The 20,887-nt window shown below is 43.9% G+C and overlaps 1 protein-coding gene across 1 annotated transcript in view; it reads left to right on the top strand.

Moving 5' to 3' along the window:
- The first annotated feature begins 5,376 nt into the window (after positions 1-5,376).
- LOC124012938 (protein QNR-71-like) overlaps positions 5,377-20,887 on the top strand; it is a 32,075-nt gene continuing 16,564 nt past the window's right edge. The window contains exons 1-10 of the mRNA XM_046327014.1: positions 5,377-5,562; positions 6,270-6,407; positions 6,508-6,672; positions 6,780-6,953; positions 7,765-7,926; positions 13,381-13,692; positions 13,929-13,994; positions 14,894-15,136; positions 15,325-15,424; positions 15,582-15,799. Of these exons, the coding sequence (XP_046182970.1) occupies positions 5,493-5,562; positions 6,270-6,407; positions 6,508-6,672; positions 6,780-6,953; positions 7,765-7,926; positions 13,381-13,692; positions 13,929-13,994; positions 14,894-15,136; positions 15,325-15,424; positions 15,582-15,799 (1,648 nt within the window). The 5' untranslated portion in view covers positions 5,377-5,492. The remainder of the gene's footprint in view (positions 5,563-6,269; positions 6,408-6,507; positions 6,673-6,779; positions 6,954-7,764; positions 7,927-13,380; positions 13,693-13,928; positions 13,995-14,893; positions 15,137-15,324; positions 15,425-15,581; positions 15,800-20,887) is intronic.

Below are 20,887 nucleotides of genomic sequence, written 5' to 3'. Positions count from 1 at the left end.
CAGTCTGCCCAGCGCGGCCAGTGCTCCCAGTCTGCCCAGCGCGGCAGGTGCTCCCAGTCTGCCCAGCGCGGCCAGTGCTCCCAGTCTGCCCAGCGCGGCCAGTGCTCTCAGTCTGCCCAGCGCGGCAGGTGCTCCCAGTCTGCCCAGTGCTCCCAGTCTGCCCAGCGCGGCCAGTGCTCCCAGTCTGCCCAGCGTGGCCAGTGCTCCCAGTCTGCCCAGCGCGGCCAGTGTTCCCAGTCTGCCCAGCTCCGCCAGTGCTCCCAGTCTGCCCAGTGCTCCCAGTCTGCCCAGCGCCGCCAGTGCTCCCAGTCTGCCCAGTGCCGCCAGCCTGCCCAGCGCCGCCAGCCTGCCCAGCATCACCAGTCTGCCAGGATCCGCCAGAAGTGCCAGTCTGCCAAGATCTGCCAGAAGTGCCAGTCTGCCAAGATCTTCTAGATCGGCCAGACAACCTGAATCATCCAGTTCCACCAGCCAGCCAGGATTTACCGGAGCCTACTACCTGCCTGAGCTTCCTCTCAGTACTGGGCTTCCTCTCAGTACTGGGCTTCCTCTCAGTACCGGGCTTCCTCTCAGTACCGGGCTTCCTCTCAGTACCAGGCTTCCCCTCAGTCCCGGGCTTCCCCTCAGTCGTGGGCTGCCTCTGTCCAGAGATGCCCCTCTGTCCTGAGATGCCCCTCTGTCCTGAGCTGCCCCTCTGTCCTGAGCTGCCCCTCTGTACTGAGATGCCCCTCTGTCCTGAGATGCCACTCTGTCCTGAGATGCCACTCTGTCCTGAGATGCCCCTCTGTCCTGAGATGCCCCTCTGTCCTGAGATGCCCCTCTGTCCCGAGATGCCCCTCTGTTGCGAGCTGCTCCTCAGTTATGTGGGGATCAGGGTGAGGACTATTAGGCCATGGTCGGCAGAGAAGGTGGTTTATCCCAGGACGCGAAGGGGAGGAAATAGGACATTTATGGAGTGGGGTCCACGTCCCGAGCCAGAACCGCCACAATGGACAGACGCCCACCCGGACCCTCCCTATGCTCTTGAGGTGCGTCCGGGATTCCGCACCTTGGGGGGGGGGGGGTTCTGTCACGCCTTGGTCATTGTATTTTGTGTTTTTGTTAATTGTTTGGGTAGGCCAGGGTGTGACATGGGTTTATATGTTGTTTTTCGTATTGGGGTTTGTAGTATTTGGGATCGCGGCTAATTAGGGGTGTTGTATAGGCTTGGCTGCCTGAGGCGATTCTCAATTGGAGTCAGGTGCTTATCGGTGTCTCTGATTGGGAACCGTATTTAGGTAGCCTGAGTTTGCTTTGTATTTTGTGGGTGTTTGTACCTGTCTCTGTGTAGTAGTCACCAGATAGGCTGTAATTAGTTTCACGTTTCGTTTGTTGTTTTCGTATTTCAGTTATTTCATGTACCGTTTTCATTTATTAAAGTCATGAGTAACCTACGCGCTGCATTTCGGTCTGACTCTCTTCTTACAACAGACAGAACGTCGTTACAGTTCAAGTAGACTGTGATTTTGCTGTGATCTGATAAGGGTGTCAGTGGGCTGACTGAATGCTCAGAGAATCTGGGTTGAGGTCAGTGATGAAATATTCTACACTACTACTGCCAAGAGACGAGCTATAGGTGTACCCACCATAGGAGTCACCTCGAAGCCGACTGCAGATCTGCAGGAATTGTGACCATTTTTTGTTGATTATGTTGTCGTAGTTGTGCCTAGTAGGGCATATGGGGGAGGGAATACTGTCACCTACAGGTAGGTGTTTGTCCTCTTGTGTGCTGAGGGTGTCAGGTTCTTGTCCAGTTCTGGAATTTAGGTTGGCACAGACTAGTACATGTCCCTGGGCCTGGAAATGATTGATTTCCCCCTCCAGGATGGAGAAGCTGTCTTCATTAAAGCATTGGGATTCTAGTGGAGGGATATAGGTAGCACTACAGGAGGACATTGTTCTCTGTTGAGATAATTTCCTTTAGAATTTCTAGCCAAATGTACAATGTTCCTGTTTTGATTTTCAATAGAGTGAGTTAGGTCTACTCTATACCAAATTAGCACGCCCCCTGAGTCCCTTCCCTGTTTCACACCTGGTCGTTTGGTGGATGGGACTACCGGCTCTCTGTAACCTAGAGGGCAACCAGTGGGTCCATCTCCTCTATACCATGTTTCTTCTAGGATGACAACGTCTGTATTCCTGATTTTTTGGTGAAGTCCAGGTTCCTGCTTTTTAGACCAAACGCAGATGACATAGTGAAGGCTTTGAGTTCCATAAAGTGTACAATTTTGCTAGTCATGTGGTTTGGCCTCAGACCATTAAGTGTGCTCTCTCCCCCCTATCTCTACCCATCTCTGTCGTTCTCTCTCCTTCTAGCTCTCTCAGGCACACCTCCTGACTATTTCTATTGAGTGTAGAGTGTAGGTACATTTATTTAATGATCCCCTACATTAAATCTCAGAGAATAATACAAATAATATATGTTTTTGGTCCTATACGATCCCAGGTCATATTTTGATTGATGAAGGATGACACATTGAGTCTGACTGAGAGGAATGGTGATTAGATTGGATGCGTATCTTGTCAAAAACAATGTTAGTAGAGTATAATTTAAAGGTTCATCAGACACCACCACGTGATGGCTGGACTGTTGCCCAAATGATTGACTATATTGACGAGAACACGCATAGTAGGTAGCCTACTCAACTTTACTGGCCTCATCATCGTCACCATCATCATTAATCAATCATAGACAATTTCTACTCCAAAACTGTCAGGAATTCAGGACTCTTTCTAGAGCTCTGACCTGAAGATCACGGACATCATGATTCAACCTTGTTTTTTAAAGTTCCCAGTTGTATTGAAAGCACCATAAATCAAGAGAATGCCAGACGTTGATGTCAAAGTTTGATGACAAAATATGTCCACTAGAAGAATAGCCACGAGACCTTCCTGTTCAAGTGAGCACAGCACAAGGTAAGTACAAAAATGTATTGAATGCTGTTGTATAAAGTATGTAATATGCCAGGGAGATACAGTTGAAGTCGGAAGTTTACATACACTTAGGTTGGAGTCATTAAAACTCGTTTTTCAACCACTCCACACATTTCTTGTTAACAAACTATGGTTTTGGCAAGTCGGTTAGGACATTTACTTTGTGCATGGCACAAGTAATTTTTCCAACAAATGTTCACAGACAGATTATTTAATTTATAATTCACTGTATCACAATTCCAGTGGGTCAGAAGTTTACATACACTAAGTTGACTGTGCCTTTAAACAGCTTGGAAAATTCATGTTATGGCTTTAGAAGCTTCTGATAGGCTAAGTGACATCATTTGAGTCAATTGAAGGTGTACCTGTGGATGTTTTTCAAGGTCTACCTTCAAACTCAGTGCCTCTTTGCTTGACATCATGGGAAAATAAAAAGAAATCAGCAAAGACCTCAGGAAAAAATGTATACCTCCACAAATCTGGTTCATCCTTGGGAGCAATTTCCAAACGCCTGAAGGTACCACGTTCATCTGTAGAAACAATAGTACGCAAGTATAAACACCATGGGACCACGCAGGCGTCATACCGCTCAAGAAGAAGACGCGCTCTGTCTCCTAGAAATGAACGTACCTTGATGAGAAAAGTGCAAATCAATCTAAGAACAACAGCAAAAGGACCTTGTGAAGATGCTGGAGGAAGCAGGTACAAAAGTATCCACATCCACAGTAAAACGAGTCCTATATCGACATAATCTGAAAGGCCGCTCAGCAAGGAAGAAGCCACTGCTCCAAAACCGCCATTAAAAAAGCCAGACTACGGTATGCAACTGCACATGGGGACAAATATGGTACTTTTGGAGAAATGTCTTCTGGTCTGATGAAACTAAAATAGAACTGTTTGGCCATAATGACCATCGTTATGTTTGGAGGAAAAAGGGGGATGCTTGCAAGCCGAAGAACACAATCCCATCCGTGAAACACGGGGTGGCAGCATCATGTTGTGGGGGTGCTTTGTTGCAGGGGGGACTGGTGCACTTCACAAAATAGATGGCATCATGAGGGTGGAAAATGATGTGGATATATTGAAGCAACATCTCAAGACATCAGTCAGGAAGTTAAAATTTGGTCGCAAATGGGTCTTCCAAATGGACAATGACCCCAAGCATACTTCCAAAGCTGTGGCAAAATGGCTTAAGGACAACAAAGTCAAGGTATTGGAGTAGCCATCACAAGGCCCCGACTTCAATCCTATAGAAAATGTGTGGGCAGAACTGAAAAAGCAAGGAAGCCTACAAACCTGACTCAGTTACACCAGCTCTGTCAGGAGGAATGGGCCCAAATTCACCCAATCTATTGTGGGAAGCTTGTGGAAGGCTACCTGAAACATTTGACCCAAGTGAAACTATTTAAAGGCATGTAAACTTCTGACCCACTGGGAATGTGATGAAAGAAATAAAAGCTGAAATAAATCATTCTCTCTACTATTATTCTTACATTTCACATTCTTAAAATAAAGTGGTGATCCTAACTGACCTAAGACAGGATTAAATGTCAGGGATTGTGAAAAACTGAGTTTAAATGTATTTGGCTAAGGCGTATGTAAACTTCTGACTTCAACTGTATGTATACTGTAGCTAAGAAAGTAATACTAAATGTATGTTGTGTAATAAGTTGTTAGTACCCTATGTCCCTCACCCAAATAATTTGGTCCCTTTCCCCCTCATAACAGCCTACTGTTCTGACTTGGTGGTGCACATGTAGCCTATAGCCTGTTTTAGAGAAGTGTAATGATTGAATATTGTAAGAGCTTTCATTGCCTGCTTATATGCCCCCTTTATTTACCATACTGTTCTGACTTATTGTACAGGGAGAATACTGTAAGAATGGCCCATATTCTGAATTCTGTCGCTGTATATTTCAAAAGTGCTGAACAAATAGTTATACTGATTACATCGGTCCTAGCTTGCTCATTAATGTCTAAATCGAAATTGCGTCTTACCTGCTAGTCATCCCCTTATGCCATAGTTTGTACATCTCAATTGTCAGTAGAAAATACATTTGTTTAAGCATGTCAGCCATATCAGCTATGTTTTTTTAAAGGCAGTAAATGAGGCTGAATTAATTGTTTCCCTGCCAGATAAGGCTCTGCTGATAGCCAGGTGTGGTGCAAAAAATATATATATTTGGCATGCATCTACAACGTTGTTTATTTTTTCGCACTACCAAGATTTACATGCTAAAATCGCCACTGAACGGGACAGGACAGAGCAGAGGGGTGGGGACTGAGACGGTTCACATGAAGCGCGCGACCTAATGAAGGATGAGATGCATCTTGTTATCAACTTCATATGTTTGCGCGTGCATGCATCCCTCTATTAAATTACGGAACTCCCGGGCACGCGGGGGAAGGAAGGGAGAATAGGTGCGCGTGGGAGCAGTTATGTGTTTGGTGGGGTCCGCGTGAACAGCAATATCTTTGGGGTTGTGTGGATATAGTTGCAGCTTTTTCTCCAGGTAGAAATGGGACGTTTACATTATGTCTGTGTTCTGGCTTGCACTTTTTTCGTTTCTCAAGCCGATGGACTCAAAAGTAAGTAACGTTTGAGTTGCTTTTGGGGTCTCAGCTGTACCTATCAATCAGGTTTGTGGTATAGGATGATGGATGCAGATTAAGCATCATTTGTTGTCAAATTAAGAATTGAAATAATATAGGGATGATTGTAAGCCTACAATCTTGTTGATAATTGTTATGCGGATCGTCGTATATGTTTAGCCATTAGCCTATAAAGGTTTAATAATGCAATCAGTCAACTCTTTCAAATGACTAATTTCACATAGGCTATGCATGGAATTGAAATGTATTGTAATTTTTCTCCGTTTACAAATGACGTTTTTCAAGTAAAAATGAATGCTTCGGACTAATTGTTTTCATCTGACTTTGGTCATCCTCTAAGAATGTCAGAGAGGTGCGCGAGTATCCACGCGCTTGTCTTGTCAGTCTCAGTCCCATGAGCCCAATTATGCCATTTACGCGCGTGCACTAGTAGATGCGTCTTGTGAATATGGTTTCCTCGATAGCAACAGTATACAAAACATTTTTGAACACAATATCTATTGTAGTCTGTGTCTAGAATATGACCGTTTATTGTGGTTAGGGAAATAGGCTGGTTTCAACGAATTCATACAATAAGCTTACATTAGAGCGCTCACATTAGGCAGCATTTTCCAATATACGTTTTTAAAAGTACCATTTTAGTCTATAAATTTCAAAACAAACATTTACTCTCTCTCTCTCAGCTTACCGAGACATGTTCCCTCATAAGCATTCAGTATCGATGAAGTTTCCACCGATCCCCGGTTGGAACCCAGACAGTAACCCATGGGATGACTATCTTTACCCACCCTTCAGTCCCAAGGAACTAACGCGGAGGAAAGGTGAGCACCACCACTGACCTTGTCAAATTATGAAGGGAAAGTTTATAACGTTCCTCCTTTAAAACATTTAGCTATCCACTATTTTCACACACCTATCCAGGTCAGCCCATCAAAGTTCGCCTGACCAGTGACAGTCCTGCGATCATTGGCTCTATGGTGTCATTTACGGCCAAGCTAGACTACCCACCTTGTCAGCAGGAGGATGCCAATGGGGAGCTGGTGTGGGATGAGCATTGTCTGGATGGTGTGGAGCTGGAGGCCTCAGGTGCTTCCCACAAACCACTCTACGTGCACGCACACACATTTGCGTGCCACAAAAAGGACAATATCTGATAACTTGTGTATTGACTAACTCTCCCCTCTCCTGGTCAGCTAACGGTCAGCTGAAGCATGGCTATGTGTTTAACTGGACGTCCTGGCTGGATGACTACGGCTTTGGAAAGTGTACTGACCTGAAGAGATGTAACGTCTTCCCAGACGGGAAACCCTTCCCTCAGAGCAACGACTGGAGACACAAGAGCTACGTCTACGTATGGCACTCCATGGGTAAGTCTCACTCAAACAGAATCAGTCACGGACATACTCATGCACACAGTCATAAAGTAACACACATATGCACACACAATGTCTTCAATTATATGTGCTCTATCAAAGATGCACTATGCAGAAATCGCTCTGCCATTTCCTGGTTGCCAAAATTCTAATAGTTTGCCTAGGTTAGAGTAACCAAAATATTGCTGGATCGAATTCCCGAGCTGACAAGGTAAAAATCTGTCGTTCTGCCCCTCGTGTAAGGCAGTTAACCCACTGTTCCCTGGGCGCCGAAAACGTGGATGTCGATTAAGGCAGCCCCCTGCACCTCTCTGATTCAGAGAGGTTGGGTTAAATGCGGAAGACACGTTTCAGTTGAAGGCATTCAGTTGTACAACTGACTAGGTATCCCCCTTTCAATTAATGTGACAAATTAATTATTTCAATTAATATGACAAAACAACAGTGTGGAGAATCATTATACCATCTAAACAACTGTGAAATATATTTTCCATAACCAAAATATAGTATTTTCAGCTGTTTGAAGCTGGTGTACAAAACCAAAAGTAAAAGACGCAAAAACAAAGCATATAAATAGTGCACGTTGAACAAATCTGCTTCTTAGACTTGCTTTCAATAAGAATGACAGATCTGTAACTCACAGTTCTAAAAAGTTTCATATTGCAGCTTTAAAGGTGGGGAAAGGTGAGGCGGCAGGTGCTGAGAGAGATGGAGATCTGCTATCGCTGTAACTCTCTCTGCCCTCCCTCTCCACCTCCCCCCCTCCATCTCTCTCTCTCCCTCACTCCCTCCATCCCTCTCTCAGGTCAGTACTCTGAGACGTGCGATGGCTCCTCTTCCACCCTGACAGTGAACACCAGTGACATCACTCTGGGGCCGGAGCTGATAGAAGTCATGGTGTACAGGAAACGTGAGCGCAGGAAGTACAGCCCCCTGGCCACAGACAAGACCGTCTTCTTCGTCACAGGTGAGTCCCCTGTATACACTTTGTATACATGTCTACTCCCAAAGCATCAATGGGACGGGTCTCAATCCACAACCTTTCTTCCTCCCATCTACTATCGTTTCTTCCCCTTGTACATCTTATAGGACACCAAGCCCTTAGTCAGGTGGAGCTTTAGTGTTTTTTTGCTTTCACTTATTCAAAAAGAATTTGACAGTCAAGAATTTTGTTGGAATAAAGGCCGACGCTGTGTCCCAAAAGGCACCATATTCCCTATATAGTGCACTAATTTTGACCAGACCCCTATGGCTGTAATGTACTATGTAGTGCACTACACTCTTAGAAAAAAGGGTTTCAGAGATTCTTCGGTTGTCCCCATAGGAGAACCCTTTTTGTTTCTAATTAAACCCCTTTTCGGTTCTAGGTAGGATCTTTCTGTGAGAAGGGTTCTATACGGAACCCAAAAGGGTTCTTTCTACCTAGGGGTTCTTCAAAGGGTTCTCCTATGGGGACAGCCAAATAACCTTTTTAAGTTCTAGATACGCTACATTCTTTTTAAAAATGTATTATTTTACCCCTTTTTCTCCCCAATTGGTAGTTACTGTCCTGTCCCATCGCTGCAACTCCCGTACAGACTCGAGACAGGCGAAGGTCGAGAGCCGTGTGTCCTCCGAAACACAACCCAGCCAAGCCACACTGCTTCTTGATACACCGCACGCTTAACCTGGAAGCCAGCCGCACCAATGTGTGGGAGGAAGCACCGTACACCTGGCGACTGTGTCAGCATTGCGCCCTGGCTACCACAGGAGTCGCTAGTACGCAATTGGACAGCCCGTTGCTGACAGGTATATAACATTGAGCACACAACCATGCAATCTCCATAGACAAAAATTGGCAGTAGAATGGCCCATACTGAAGGGCTCATACTGAAGAGCTGCCCCGGTCAACTGTAAGTGCTGTTATTGTGAAATGGAATCTTATAGGAGAAACAACGGCTCAGCCGCAAAGTGGTAGGCCACACAAGCTCACAGAACGGGACCGCCGAGTGCTGAAGCTGAAAAAACGTCTCACCTCGGTAGCAACACTCATTTCGAGTTCCAAACTGCGTCTGCAAGCAACATCAGCACAATAACTGTTTTGTCTCATGAAATGGGTTTCCATGGCCGAGAAGCCGCACACAAACCTAAGATCACCATGTGCAATACCTAGTGTCGGCTAGAGTGGTGTAAAGCCTGCCGCCGTTGGACTTTGCAGCAGTGGGTAGGGCTGTTGCAGTGACCGTTTTACCACCACACCAGCGGTCACGTGTCATGAAGGCAGTCAAATTCCAAGTGACTGTTTCGTCATGGTAATTAATTAGGCTTCTCCAAACTCTGATGCTGCTGCTAGTCGTTAGTAACAAACTTAATAACTGCCTGGTACTCAGCACTCTATTGTCCCTCTAATTACCCTGATATCAAAGCAAATCTAATCAAAAATCTAATCAAACACTTCCTGAGAGCCCATGAGCTCATGTTGAGCATGAGTGATGGCCTCGACTAAAAATAGGAGGATCCCATCAGCTTTCTATACGCTAGACCTACTATATTTATTTCTCAACTTTCCTAATATTAAGCACATTGCTTATATTTACAACCAGAGTATAGCCTACCTGGCTGGCATAAAAATGAACCATATGAAAAGCGTCCTCCATTTGCTATTTAAGTGTATAGATGACATGTATTTTTTCCTGCTGCCCCTGCTTCCAGACAGGTGCATGATAATGGTCCATTGTAAATCAAAATATATTTCACACATATATAATTTAATATATGTAAAGACTAGATTAAATCAAGAATAATCTGATGGGTGACAGTATTAGCCTATCACTTGGGAATTAAATATTATCACTTGTGAACAATGCCCAGCTTAAGAAACAATGCCTTTTTTGGGGCAACTTTTTCGAATCATAGTGGCACACCTCATGGAGCCTAGCCCATAAGCCTACATGTTTTGATAAGGTTTGTATCACAACTAAAGTGGCCGAATAACTTCTTAAAATGAAGCACATTCATCCGCTTTACAAGGGGTGTAGAGCCTAACTGGTATGCATAAGCATCGTGTGAGTTTCAAGTTTGGGGAAGATCATTTTCACCATAAAAATGCACCTTTATAATGAAAGCATTACATGCATAATTGCATTTGTGGTCACTTTTGATAATGGTGTTTTCTGCTAATGGTACATCTGCCCTTATAGTCTACTACCATGACTTTTGTACTATGGGGGAATGATAGATTGACATAGGCTAGTGCTTATTGCTTTTCGTTAGACCTACTCATCTTGTTGGCAGAAGAAAAGTAAATGCTGACAGTTCTTCCAATATCTTCAATTTGCACCTCGGAATTGGATTAGGAAGCGCACAGTTGTATCCCCGATGTGTCTGTCTTCACTTGTAGCCTGTGAGAAAGACCCGATCATATGAGTGGGAGGTGATTTAGAGCGCTCAGCTCTCAGGGAGAAGGGCACAATGTCAACTGGCTGCAAAAGGCAATGATTTTTTTAGGGTGCATTACGGCCACACAAAGGTGATAACGCCATGAAATTCAAGGCATTATCAAATCCTTGTCAAGTTGTGAATGAGTGACTGATGTAGTGTGTACAAAAAAAGCAGAGCTCATGCCTTTCAAGCAACTTTTTTCAAATCATTGTGCAGCCTTACAATGTATTAATAATCTAAATATATAGCCCAACATTTGTAGAACACCTAAAGTTACATTAATAATTCTACATTAACCGCTCAACACAGAATGTGCACACTCCCTCAAATCGTTTGGAGAAAATATCCTTTCTATTTTATTCAGCTTTGTTCAATTGTATTCATACTATAAAATAATGCCACAGAATTCTAAGCAAATCTTGTCTACTAAATGAACTAGTGTATCCCACAGCCATTTGGCATAGCCAGATCAGGGCCTAACATAAGGACAACTCAGAGTATGCTATTCTGTTCTTCTGAAATAGACTACATTTTCCTCATATCATGCTTCTTTAGACCTGTCAAAAAGAAATCATGGATTTATTGTAAAGTTGTAGGCTATATTTGCATGGATTTATTGTAAAGTTGTAGGCTATATTTGCATGGATTTATTGTAAAGTTGTAGGCTATATTTGCATGGATTTATTGTAAAGTTGTAGGCTATATTTGCATGGATTTATTGTAAAGTTGTAGGCTATATTTGCATGGATTTATTGTAACGTTGTAGGCTATATTTGCATGGATTTATTGTAAAGTTGTAGGCTATATTTGCATGGATTTATTGTAAAGTTGTAGGCTATATTTGCATGGATTTATTGTAAAGTTGTAGGCTATATTTGCATGGATTTATTGTAAAGTTGTAGACTATATTTGCATGGATTTATTGTAAAGTTGTAGGCTATATTTGCATGGATTTATTGTAAAGTTGTAGGCTATATTTGCATGGATTTATTGTAAAGTTGTAGGCTATATTTGCATGGATTTATTGTAAAGTTGTAGGCTATATTTGCATGGATTTATTGTAAAGTTGTAGGCTATATTTGCATGGATTTATTGTAAAGTTGTAGGCTATATTTGCATGGATTTATTGTAAAGTTGTAGGCTATATTTGCATGGATTTATTGTAAAGTTGTAGGCTATATTTGCATGGATTTATTGTAAAGTTGTAGGCTATATTTGCATGGGTTTATTGTAAAGTTGTAGGCTATATTTGCATGGATTTATTGTAAAGTTGTAGGCTATATTTGCATGAATTTATTGTAAAGTTGTAGGCTATATTTGCATGGATTTATTGTAAAGTTGTAGGCTATATTTGCATGGATTTATTGTAAAGTTGTAGGCTATATTTGCATGGTTTTATTGTAAAGTTGTAGGCTATATTTGCATGGATTTATTGTAAAGTTGTAGGCTATATTTGCATGGATTTATTGTAAAGTTGTAGGCTATATTTGCATGGATTTATTGTAAAGTTGTAGGCTATATTTGCATGGATTTATTAGACTTTTTTTGTTTTGTATTTTACACCTTTTTTCTCCCCAATTTCATGGTGTCCAATTGTTTTTAGTAGCTTCTATCTCGTCTCATCGCTACAACTCCTGTACGGGCTCGGGAGAGACGAAGGTTGAAAGTCATGTGTCCTCCGATACACAACCCAACCAAGCCGCACTGCTTCTTAACACAGCGCGCATCCAACCCGGAAGCCAGCCGCACCAATGTGTCAGAGGAAACACCGTGCACCCTGCAACCTTGGTTAGCGCGCACTGCGCCCGGCCCGCCACAGGAGTCGCTGGTGCGCGATGAGACAAGGATATCGCTACCGGCCAAACCCTCCCTAACCCGGACGTCGCCCCACGGACCTCCCGGTCGCGGCCGGTTACGACAGAGCCTGGGCGCAAACCAGAACCCAGGCTCTGGTGGCACAGCTGGCGCTGCAATACAGCGCCCTTAACAACTGCGCCACCCGGGAGGCCCTTTTATTAGACTTTTTAATGTAGATGTTCCAAAGTTCTGCATCAGTGACTTGCAAGCTATGAGTGGAGATGCTAAATGTGTTTATGTTAATTAACGGTAAATTACAGTGATACCGACAGTTATTTGCTTGACAATCACCAGCTGACAAAATTTTGTGACCACCACAGCCCTAGCAGTGGAAACATTCTCTTGAGTGATGAATCACGCTTCACCATATGGCAGTCCAACAAACAAATCTGGGTTTGGTGGATGCCAGGAGAACGCTACCTGCTCCAAAGCAAAGTGCCAACTGTAAAGTTTGGTGGAGGAGGAATAATGGTTTGGGGATGTTTTTCATGGTTCGGGCTAGGCCCCTTACTTCCAATGAAGGGAAATCTTAATGCTTCTACAGCATACAATTACTTTCTAGGCAATTCTGTTCTTCCAAATTTGTGGCAACAGTTTGGGGAAAGCCCTTTCCTGTTTCAGCATGATAATGTTGACAATGCACAAAACGAGGTCCATACAGAAATGGTTTGTTGAGATTAGTGTGGAAGAACTTGACTGGCCTGCACAGAGCCCTGATCTCAACTCCATCGAACACCTTTGGGATTAATTAGACCGCTGACTGCAAGCCAGGCCTAATCGTCGAACATCAGTACCCAACCTCACTAATGCTCTTGTGGCTGGATGGAAGCAAGTCCCTGCAGCAATGTTCCAACATCTAGTGGAGGCTGTTATAGCAGCAAAGGAGGGACCAACTCTATTAAGGCCCATGATTTTGGAATGAGATGTTCGATGAGCAGGTGTCCACATACATGTAGTGTAGCTCCCTTTTCCCCCCCTAAAAGTGTACGTAGCGAAAAGGGTGCCATTTTGGAAGCAACCATAGCCTGTCTCTTACACATGAGATGGTCCTTCCTCAGAGGGACGCAGAAGTACAGAAGAGAATGTATAGCTGAACGGATGCGTCATGTCTGACCTTTTCTCATTAACCCTTACCTCTTCACAGACCAGATCCCAGTGGCGGTGAATATTTCCCAGAAGGCAGCATCCAACCTGTCAGCGAGCGTGTTTGTGCGTGGCGAGGACGTGGTGTTCAGTGTGTCTGTTCATGACCCCAGTAACTACCTGAAGACTGCCGATGCCGTCGACTACATCTGGGACTTCAAGAACGGCAACCGGCTGGTCACCCATAGCAACGTGGCCACGCATGCCTACAGCGCGGTCGGCGAAGTTAACGTGAAGCTGATGGTGGAGGTGGCGATCAAGATCCCGTGCCCCCCGCCAACACCGATGAGTGTTACTTCGCCACAAACTACAGGTACACTCGAGTCACACACCTCACTTCAGAGGATACTACAGGCACACAAATCTAGAAGAAGGTATGTACATAGTACACACAATAATGAGCTTCACCTGCACCGTACTACTGCCACACATGCCTGGAATAAGGTATGCACCGTTGGGGGATGGTGCATGTTTATTTTGGACTGATTGAGCAGCAGCCTCATGTTCATCTTTGGAGTGTTGTATCATATCTCTTTTTCTCTCCTTCAGCGGCTCCTACACCTCCCACTGGCACTCACTCCATCACTAGCAAAATGGAAACAACTCATGGCTATGGTAAGAGTTAACTCTACAATGTGTATTGAATAGAAGTGTCTGCCAGAGTGTTGTTGTGGAATTATCAGAATTAGTTGAGTAACATAGATAAGATGTGTTATTTTCATGATATGCTTATGAGTTATTTCTCATAAGAATGTATTTTGTTGTACTATAGTGGTGGCCATTGGCAGTTATCTGTTCTATGTCAAGACTAAGTTGCATGGGCCACGGAGAGGGGAGAGGTCAAGGGGTCATCATGTGTAAACATATCTTTTCGGTGTGCCAGTGACTCCCTACTTTTCTCATCGGGGAAAGGAGGGTGGCAGTGTCTGGAATCATTCTATGCTCCCTCTTTGTTGACCTATAGGGTCACTCTCCTCTCTGTGAGTTTGTCCTCTGATTGGTTGTATTTAGAATTGGTTCTAAATAAATTACAATTTGATATATATCATAGGGTGGGGGTAATGTCTTGGTACCATTTTGTACCAAGAACGAGATTAGAGCTTTGTTTAGGAGACCAAACTGAACAATAATTTATAGCCCACTCTGTCTGACTAGGGGATATTCTCTCTGAAGTAAGGTTTTTTCTCTCTGTGTAAGTTCCTAAGACCTGTGTTTTGTCATGTCGTCTAGGAGGGGGTGGATCTTTGCTATAAAGGATCCCATTTGCCATTGTGTAAGGCACTCTCAACTTTTCATTAGAGATACTGAAATGTTGAAAGTCAAAATGCTATTGCAAAAGCTTAATTATTATTAAAGGTGAAGATTAAGCATAACTCTGACTTGTGTGATTTGCTCTCTCATCAGTTGGTAATTAAGGAAATTTCCACGACAGTGTATGAGGAAATGTCTTCTCTTGTGTGTTTAGTTCTATTCAGTTGACATAAACTGTCCAAATTCGACTGTCTCGTTTCCAGTGCCAAGCACCACTGCCAGACCCACCTCCAAGGGCCCCAACACACCTGTTCCCGGGACAACAGGCTTCCAGACGACAGAGCCCCTCCCCTCGACGGTGGCTGATTTGACCCAGGGGTTCAACCCGACCTCGCTGCTGCCAGCTGTCCCCACCCCTATGGCCCAGCTCCATCACAGACACCTGGCGGCCACCGACTGCTTCCGCTACCTCTACGGAACTTTCCAGACCAACATCACCATCATCGGTGGGTGCATGACAATGGGATGTCAAACTGATGACAATCAGTGAAGTTAGATAGTCAGTCAGTCAGTTAGCGCCTCAGTTAATCACTTATCAGTTTATACAAATATATAAAGCTTGTACATTACAGATTTGGCTGATGAGTTCATGCACACTCAAAAATGACATCACTTGGGCTTTACCCTATCACAGAGCACCTAATCAACAGTCAGCCAGCCAATCGAATCGTGGACGTGTCTGCTGCCAAGGTGACCAACACTGACATCAGCTTCCTGGTCAAGTGCCTGGGCAGGTGAGTGGAATACAATTACACATTGCTAATGCAACCCTCAGAAATGTTTTGGGGACTAGTGAAAAATGTAATTTGTGAATATTAGCACACAAACCACTCCATAGTTTTCCCATCCATCTACCATAACCACCTCTCTACTTCTCCTCTCCCCCCGTAGCACTCCCACCTCAGCCTGCACCATCGTGTCGGACCCCTCCTGCCGCCAGGTCAGGAACATCGTGTGTGATGACGTGCCTCCGTCTTTGGGGTGCGAGGTGCGCCTGCGGAGGACCTTCCTGGAGCCGGGGATCTACTGTGTCAACATCACCCTGGAGGATGCCAGCAGTATGTCCCTCGCCACCATCACCATCAGCAACACTGACCCTGACACACCCGGTAGGTCCCAGGGAAAAACCCTGAGGTACTATTGGCAGTGTTGCAGGCGGACTACTTTACACACGTCTGCCAGATCTCACAATGTCTGGATAGGTATTTAGCATCATTAGCTAACCACATCTGATACAGCATTCTGATGCCAGACTGTACAATGTCTGCTGCAATGTTGTGAACATGTGGATAAGTCCAAGTCGTAGTTGGAGGTTTAAATAAATAAATACATTTATATTGGATGTCATAAGGTGAATGCACCAATTTGTAAGTCGCTCTGGATAAGAGCGTCTGCTAAATGACTTAAATGTAATGTAAATGTAGGGGACAATGCACAGTAATCAACATCAATATTACAATAATGCAACATCCATGTAAATGTGCTGGGGTTAGCCAAAAGCTAATTCGCACCCGTAGTCTCAGGGCAGCTAAGGACAACTATACAGCCACAATACAAATACTCACTAAAACAATACAAGACCATGGAGCATCTTAAAGACAAGGCTTGCATGTAAGTGCTGCTTAAAGCTATCCAGACTAAATAAATTATGTTTGTAAATGACAATAGTGGTAACTGTTTGGTTTGTTATAAAAAATCGTAAGTGTTTGTTTGTAGAGTGATTCAATTGGTTTCAGACTGAAGTTAGACACAACTTTCAGATTCTCCCCATTAACCTCTTAAGTCGACCCTCTACTTTTTCGAACATTCTGTTAAAAATCGAGCAACATTTCAGCGCCCTGCTACTCATGCCAGAAATATAGTATATGCATATGATTAGTATGTGTGGATAGAAAACACTCAGACGTTTATAAAACTGGTTAAATCACGGCTGTGACTATACGAAAAGCGCAGGAAAATCTGATCACTGAAAATTGGAAAATATATCAATGCACCACTTGCATGTATTGTCTATGGGAAAGCAAATTACCTGGAGCCGAGATTGCAATTCCTACAGCTTCCAAACGATGTCATCAGTCTTGTCATTTGCCTAGGCTTTGTTTCTTGGTCAAACGAAGAAGAGACAGCCCATTTCTTCAGGTCTCCGACCGGATATTTTGGTTGAGATTTACCCGGACATTATTTCCAGACGTACCCCTATAGAATATACATCGCCTCGTGATCAATTTGATCGCTTATTAACGTTTACTAATACCTAAAGTTGCATTACAAAAGTATTTTGAAGTGTTTTGTGAAAGTTTATCGTCAACTTTTTTAATAAAAAAAAATGACGTTACGTTATAAGACGCTATTTTGTCCGTTTATCACACAGTCTTCATAGATCGATATCTAGGCTATATATGGACCGATTTAATCGGAAAAAAAGACCCAATAGTGATTATGGGACATCTAGGAATGCCAACAAAGAAGATGGTCAAAGGTAATGAATGTTTTATATTTTATTTGTGCGGTTTGTGTAGCGCCGACTATGCTAATTATTTTGTTTACGTCCCCTGCGGGTCTTTTGGGGTGTTACATGCTATCAGATAATAGCTTCTCATGCTTTTGCCGAAAAGCATTTAAAAAATCTGACTTGTTGCCTGGATTCACAACGAGTGTAGCTGTAATTCAATACCCTGCATGTGTATTTTAATGAACGTTTGAGTTTTAACTAGTACTATTAGCATTTAGCGTAGCGCATTTGCATTTCCAGATGTCTAGATGGGACGCCTGCGTGTCAGGTAGGAGCAAGAGGTTAACAAGAACAGCTCGTTGGGAAAAATCAATGGATTTCTTAGAGAAGTACATACAAACAGTCTTGATATTTAAATGCAGGCAAGAATTAGTCATCAATTTAGAAACATGTACCATAGCTAAAGTTCACTTGTTAACAACCAGTTGTCAATTGTTTTGAGTGTACATACAGAACTGTATCGTCTGCATACATCTAATCAAATGTATTTATATAGCCCTTCGTACATCAGCTGATATCTCAAAGTTCTGTACAGAAACCCAGCCTAAAACCCCAAACAGCAAGCAATGCAGGTGTAGAAGCACGGTGGCTAGGACACTCCCTAGAAAGGCCAAAACCTAGGAAGAAACCTAGAGAGGAACCAGGCTATGAGTGGTGGCCAGTCCTCTTCTGGTGGTGCTGGGTAGAGATTATAACAGAACATGGCCAAGATGTTCAAATGTTCATAAATGACCAGCATGGTCAAATAATAATAATCACAGGCAGAACAGTTGAAACTGGAGCAGCAGCACGGCCAGGTGGACTGGGGACCGCAAGGAGTCATCATGCCAGGTAGTCCTGAGGCATGGTCCTAGGGCTCAGGTCCTCAGAGAGAGAGAGAAAAAGAAAGAGAGAATTAGAGAGAGCATACTTAAATTCACACAGGACACCGAATAAAAGACAGGAGAAGTACTCCAGATATAACAAACTGACCCTAGCCCCCCGACACATAAACTACTGCAGCATAAATACTGGAGGCTGACACAGGAGGGTCAGGAGACACTGTGGGCCCCCTCCGATGATACCCCCGGACAGGGCTAAACAGGAAGGATATAACCCCACCCAGTTTGCCAAAGCACAGCCCCCACACCACTAGAGGGATATCTTCAACCACTAACTTACCATCCTGAGACAAGGCCTAGTATAGCCCACAAAGATCTCCGCCACGGCACAACCCAAGGGGGGGCGCCAACCCAGACTGAAACATCACATCAGTGACTTAATTAACCCACTGAACTGATGCACCCCTCCTAGGGACGGCATGAAAGAGCACCAGTAAGCCAGTGACTCAGCCCCTGTAATAGGGTTAGAGGCAGAGAATCCCAGTGGAAAGAGGGGAACCGGCCAGGCAGAGACAGCAAGGGTGGTTCTTTGCTCCAGAGCCTTTCTGTTCTCCTTCACACTCCTGGGCCAGACTACACTCAATCATATGACCCACTGAAGAGATGAGTCTTCAGTAAAGACTTAGGTTGAGACCGAGTTTCCGTCCCGTCTCTCACATGGGTAGGCAGACCATTCCATAAAAATTGAGCTCTATAGGAGAAAGCCGTGCCTCCAGCTGTTTGCTTAGAAATTCTAGGGACAATTAGGAGGCCTGCGTCTTGTGACGGTAGCGTACGTGTAGGTATGTACGGCAGGACCAAATCAGAGAGATAGATATATAAGCCCATGTAATGCTTTGTAGGTTAGCAGTAAAACCTTGAAATCAGCCCTTGCCTTGACAGGAAGCCAGTGTAGGGAGGCTAGCACTGGAGTAATATGATCCAATTTTTTGGTTCTAGTATTTAGCACTAACTGAAGTTTATTTAGTGCTTTATCCGGGTAGCCGGAAAGTAGAGCATTGCAGTAGTCTAACCTAGAAGTAACAAAAGCATGGATTAATTTTTCTGCATCATTTTTGGACGGAAAGTTTCTGATTTTTGCAATGTTACGTAGATGGGGAAAAAAGCTGTCCTTGAGACTGTCTTGATATGTTCATCAAAAGAGAGATCAGGGTCCAGAGTAACGTCGAGGTCCTTCACAGTTTTATTTGAGATGACTGTACAACCATTAAGATTAATTGTCAGATTCAATAGAAGATCTCTTTGTTTCCTGGGACCTAGAACAAGCATCTCTGTTTTGTCCGAATTTAAAAGTAGAAAGTTTGCAGCCAACTACTTCCTTATGTCTGAAACACAGGCTTCTCGCGAGGGAAATTTTGGGGCTTCTCCATGTTTGATTGAAATGTACAGCTGTGTGTCATCTGCATAGCAGTGGAAGTAAACATTATGTTTTCAAATGACATCCCCAAGAGGTAAAATATATAGTGAAAACGATAGTGGTCCTAAAACAGAACCTTGAGGAACACCGAAATGTAAAGTTGATTTGTTAGAGGACAAACCATTCACAGAGACAAACTGATATCTTTCCGACAGATAAGATCTAAACCACATATGTCAGAGTCAAGGCCCGCGGGCCACATCCGGCCCGCGAGAAGGTTTTTTACGGCCCCTGGGATGATCTTGATTTATTATTAGAACCGGCCCGCAGACCGCAGCAAGCCGGCAGCCCGCAGATCTTTTACACGCACCAATACTACATTTCCCACAATGCAACGGTGACGCACCGAGCAGTAGGCTGCTTCATTTCAATATTTATTGGCACAGCAGTTGTCAGCATCACAGTAAAATTAACTTTCAGATACCCATCAAAAATGGCAAAACGGAAGGTGGACACTGAGAACCGGGGGTTTCAAACAAGGTGGGAGTCGGAGTATTTGTTCACGGAGGTAGCTGGAAAACCTGTGTGTCTTCTGTGTGGAGAAAGTGTGGCGGTACTGAAAGAGTATAATCTGAGACGACATTATGAAACGAAACACGCGGACAAAAACAAGAATATGGACATGGAACAAAGGCTACAAAGGCAGAGGAATTAAAACGAGGCCTCAAATCTCGACAGGCTCTGTTCAAAAAAGCCAAATCACAAGGCCAGGCTGCTGTCAAGGCCAGTTTTATTTTGGCAGAAGAGATCGCTAAATCAGCCCGGCCATTTACGGAGGGGGATTTCATCAAAAACTGCATGATTAAAGTTTGTGACGAAGTTTGCCCAGAAAAAAGGCAACTCTTTTTAAATGTGAGTCTGAGCAGAAACACCATTGCCGAGAGAGTAGACCAGTTGTCCATCAATCTAAAAGAGCAGCTTGTGAAAAAGGGAAAAGATTTCATTGCATATTCCTTGGCTGTGGATGAGAGCACCGACATTTCTGACATTGCCCAGTTGTCAATTTTCATCCGCGGAGTGGACTCCAGCCTAAGCGTGACAGAGGAGTTTTTGGCTTTACGTCCTATGCATGGCACAACTACGGGGCATGATTTGTATGAAGAGGTGTCAAGATGTGTAAATGAGATGGAGCTGCCTTGGGAAAAACTCGTGGGTTTGACAACCGACGGAGCACCTGCGATGTGTGGACACAGGAGCGGACTGGTGGCAAAGATACGGGAAAAGATGCAAGAGGAAAACGCGACAGGTGAGCTGACAGCTTATCATTGTATCATACACCAGGAAGCGTTGTGCGGTAAAGCCTTGAAAATGGAGCATGTAATGAGCATCATCACGCGCACAGTTAACTTTATCAGAGCCAAAGGTTTGAATCACCGCCAGTTCAAGG

Source organism: Oncorhynchus gorbuscha, linkage group LG24 (genome assembly GCF_021184085.1).
Source record: "Oncorhynchus gorbuscha isolate QuinsamMale2020 ecotype Even-year linkage group LG24, OgorEven_v1.0, whole genome shotgun sequence".
NCBI lineage: Eukaryota > Metazoa > Chordata > Actinopteri > Salmoniformes > Salmonidae > Oncorhynchus > Oncorhynchus gorbuscha.
The sequence above is the reverse complement of the archived record's forward strand: the minus strand, read 5'-3'. Positions and strand labels throughout refer to the sequence as shown.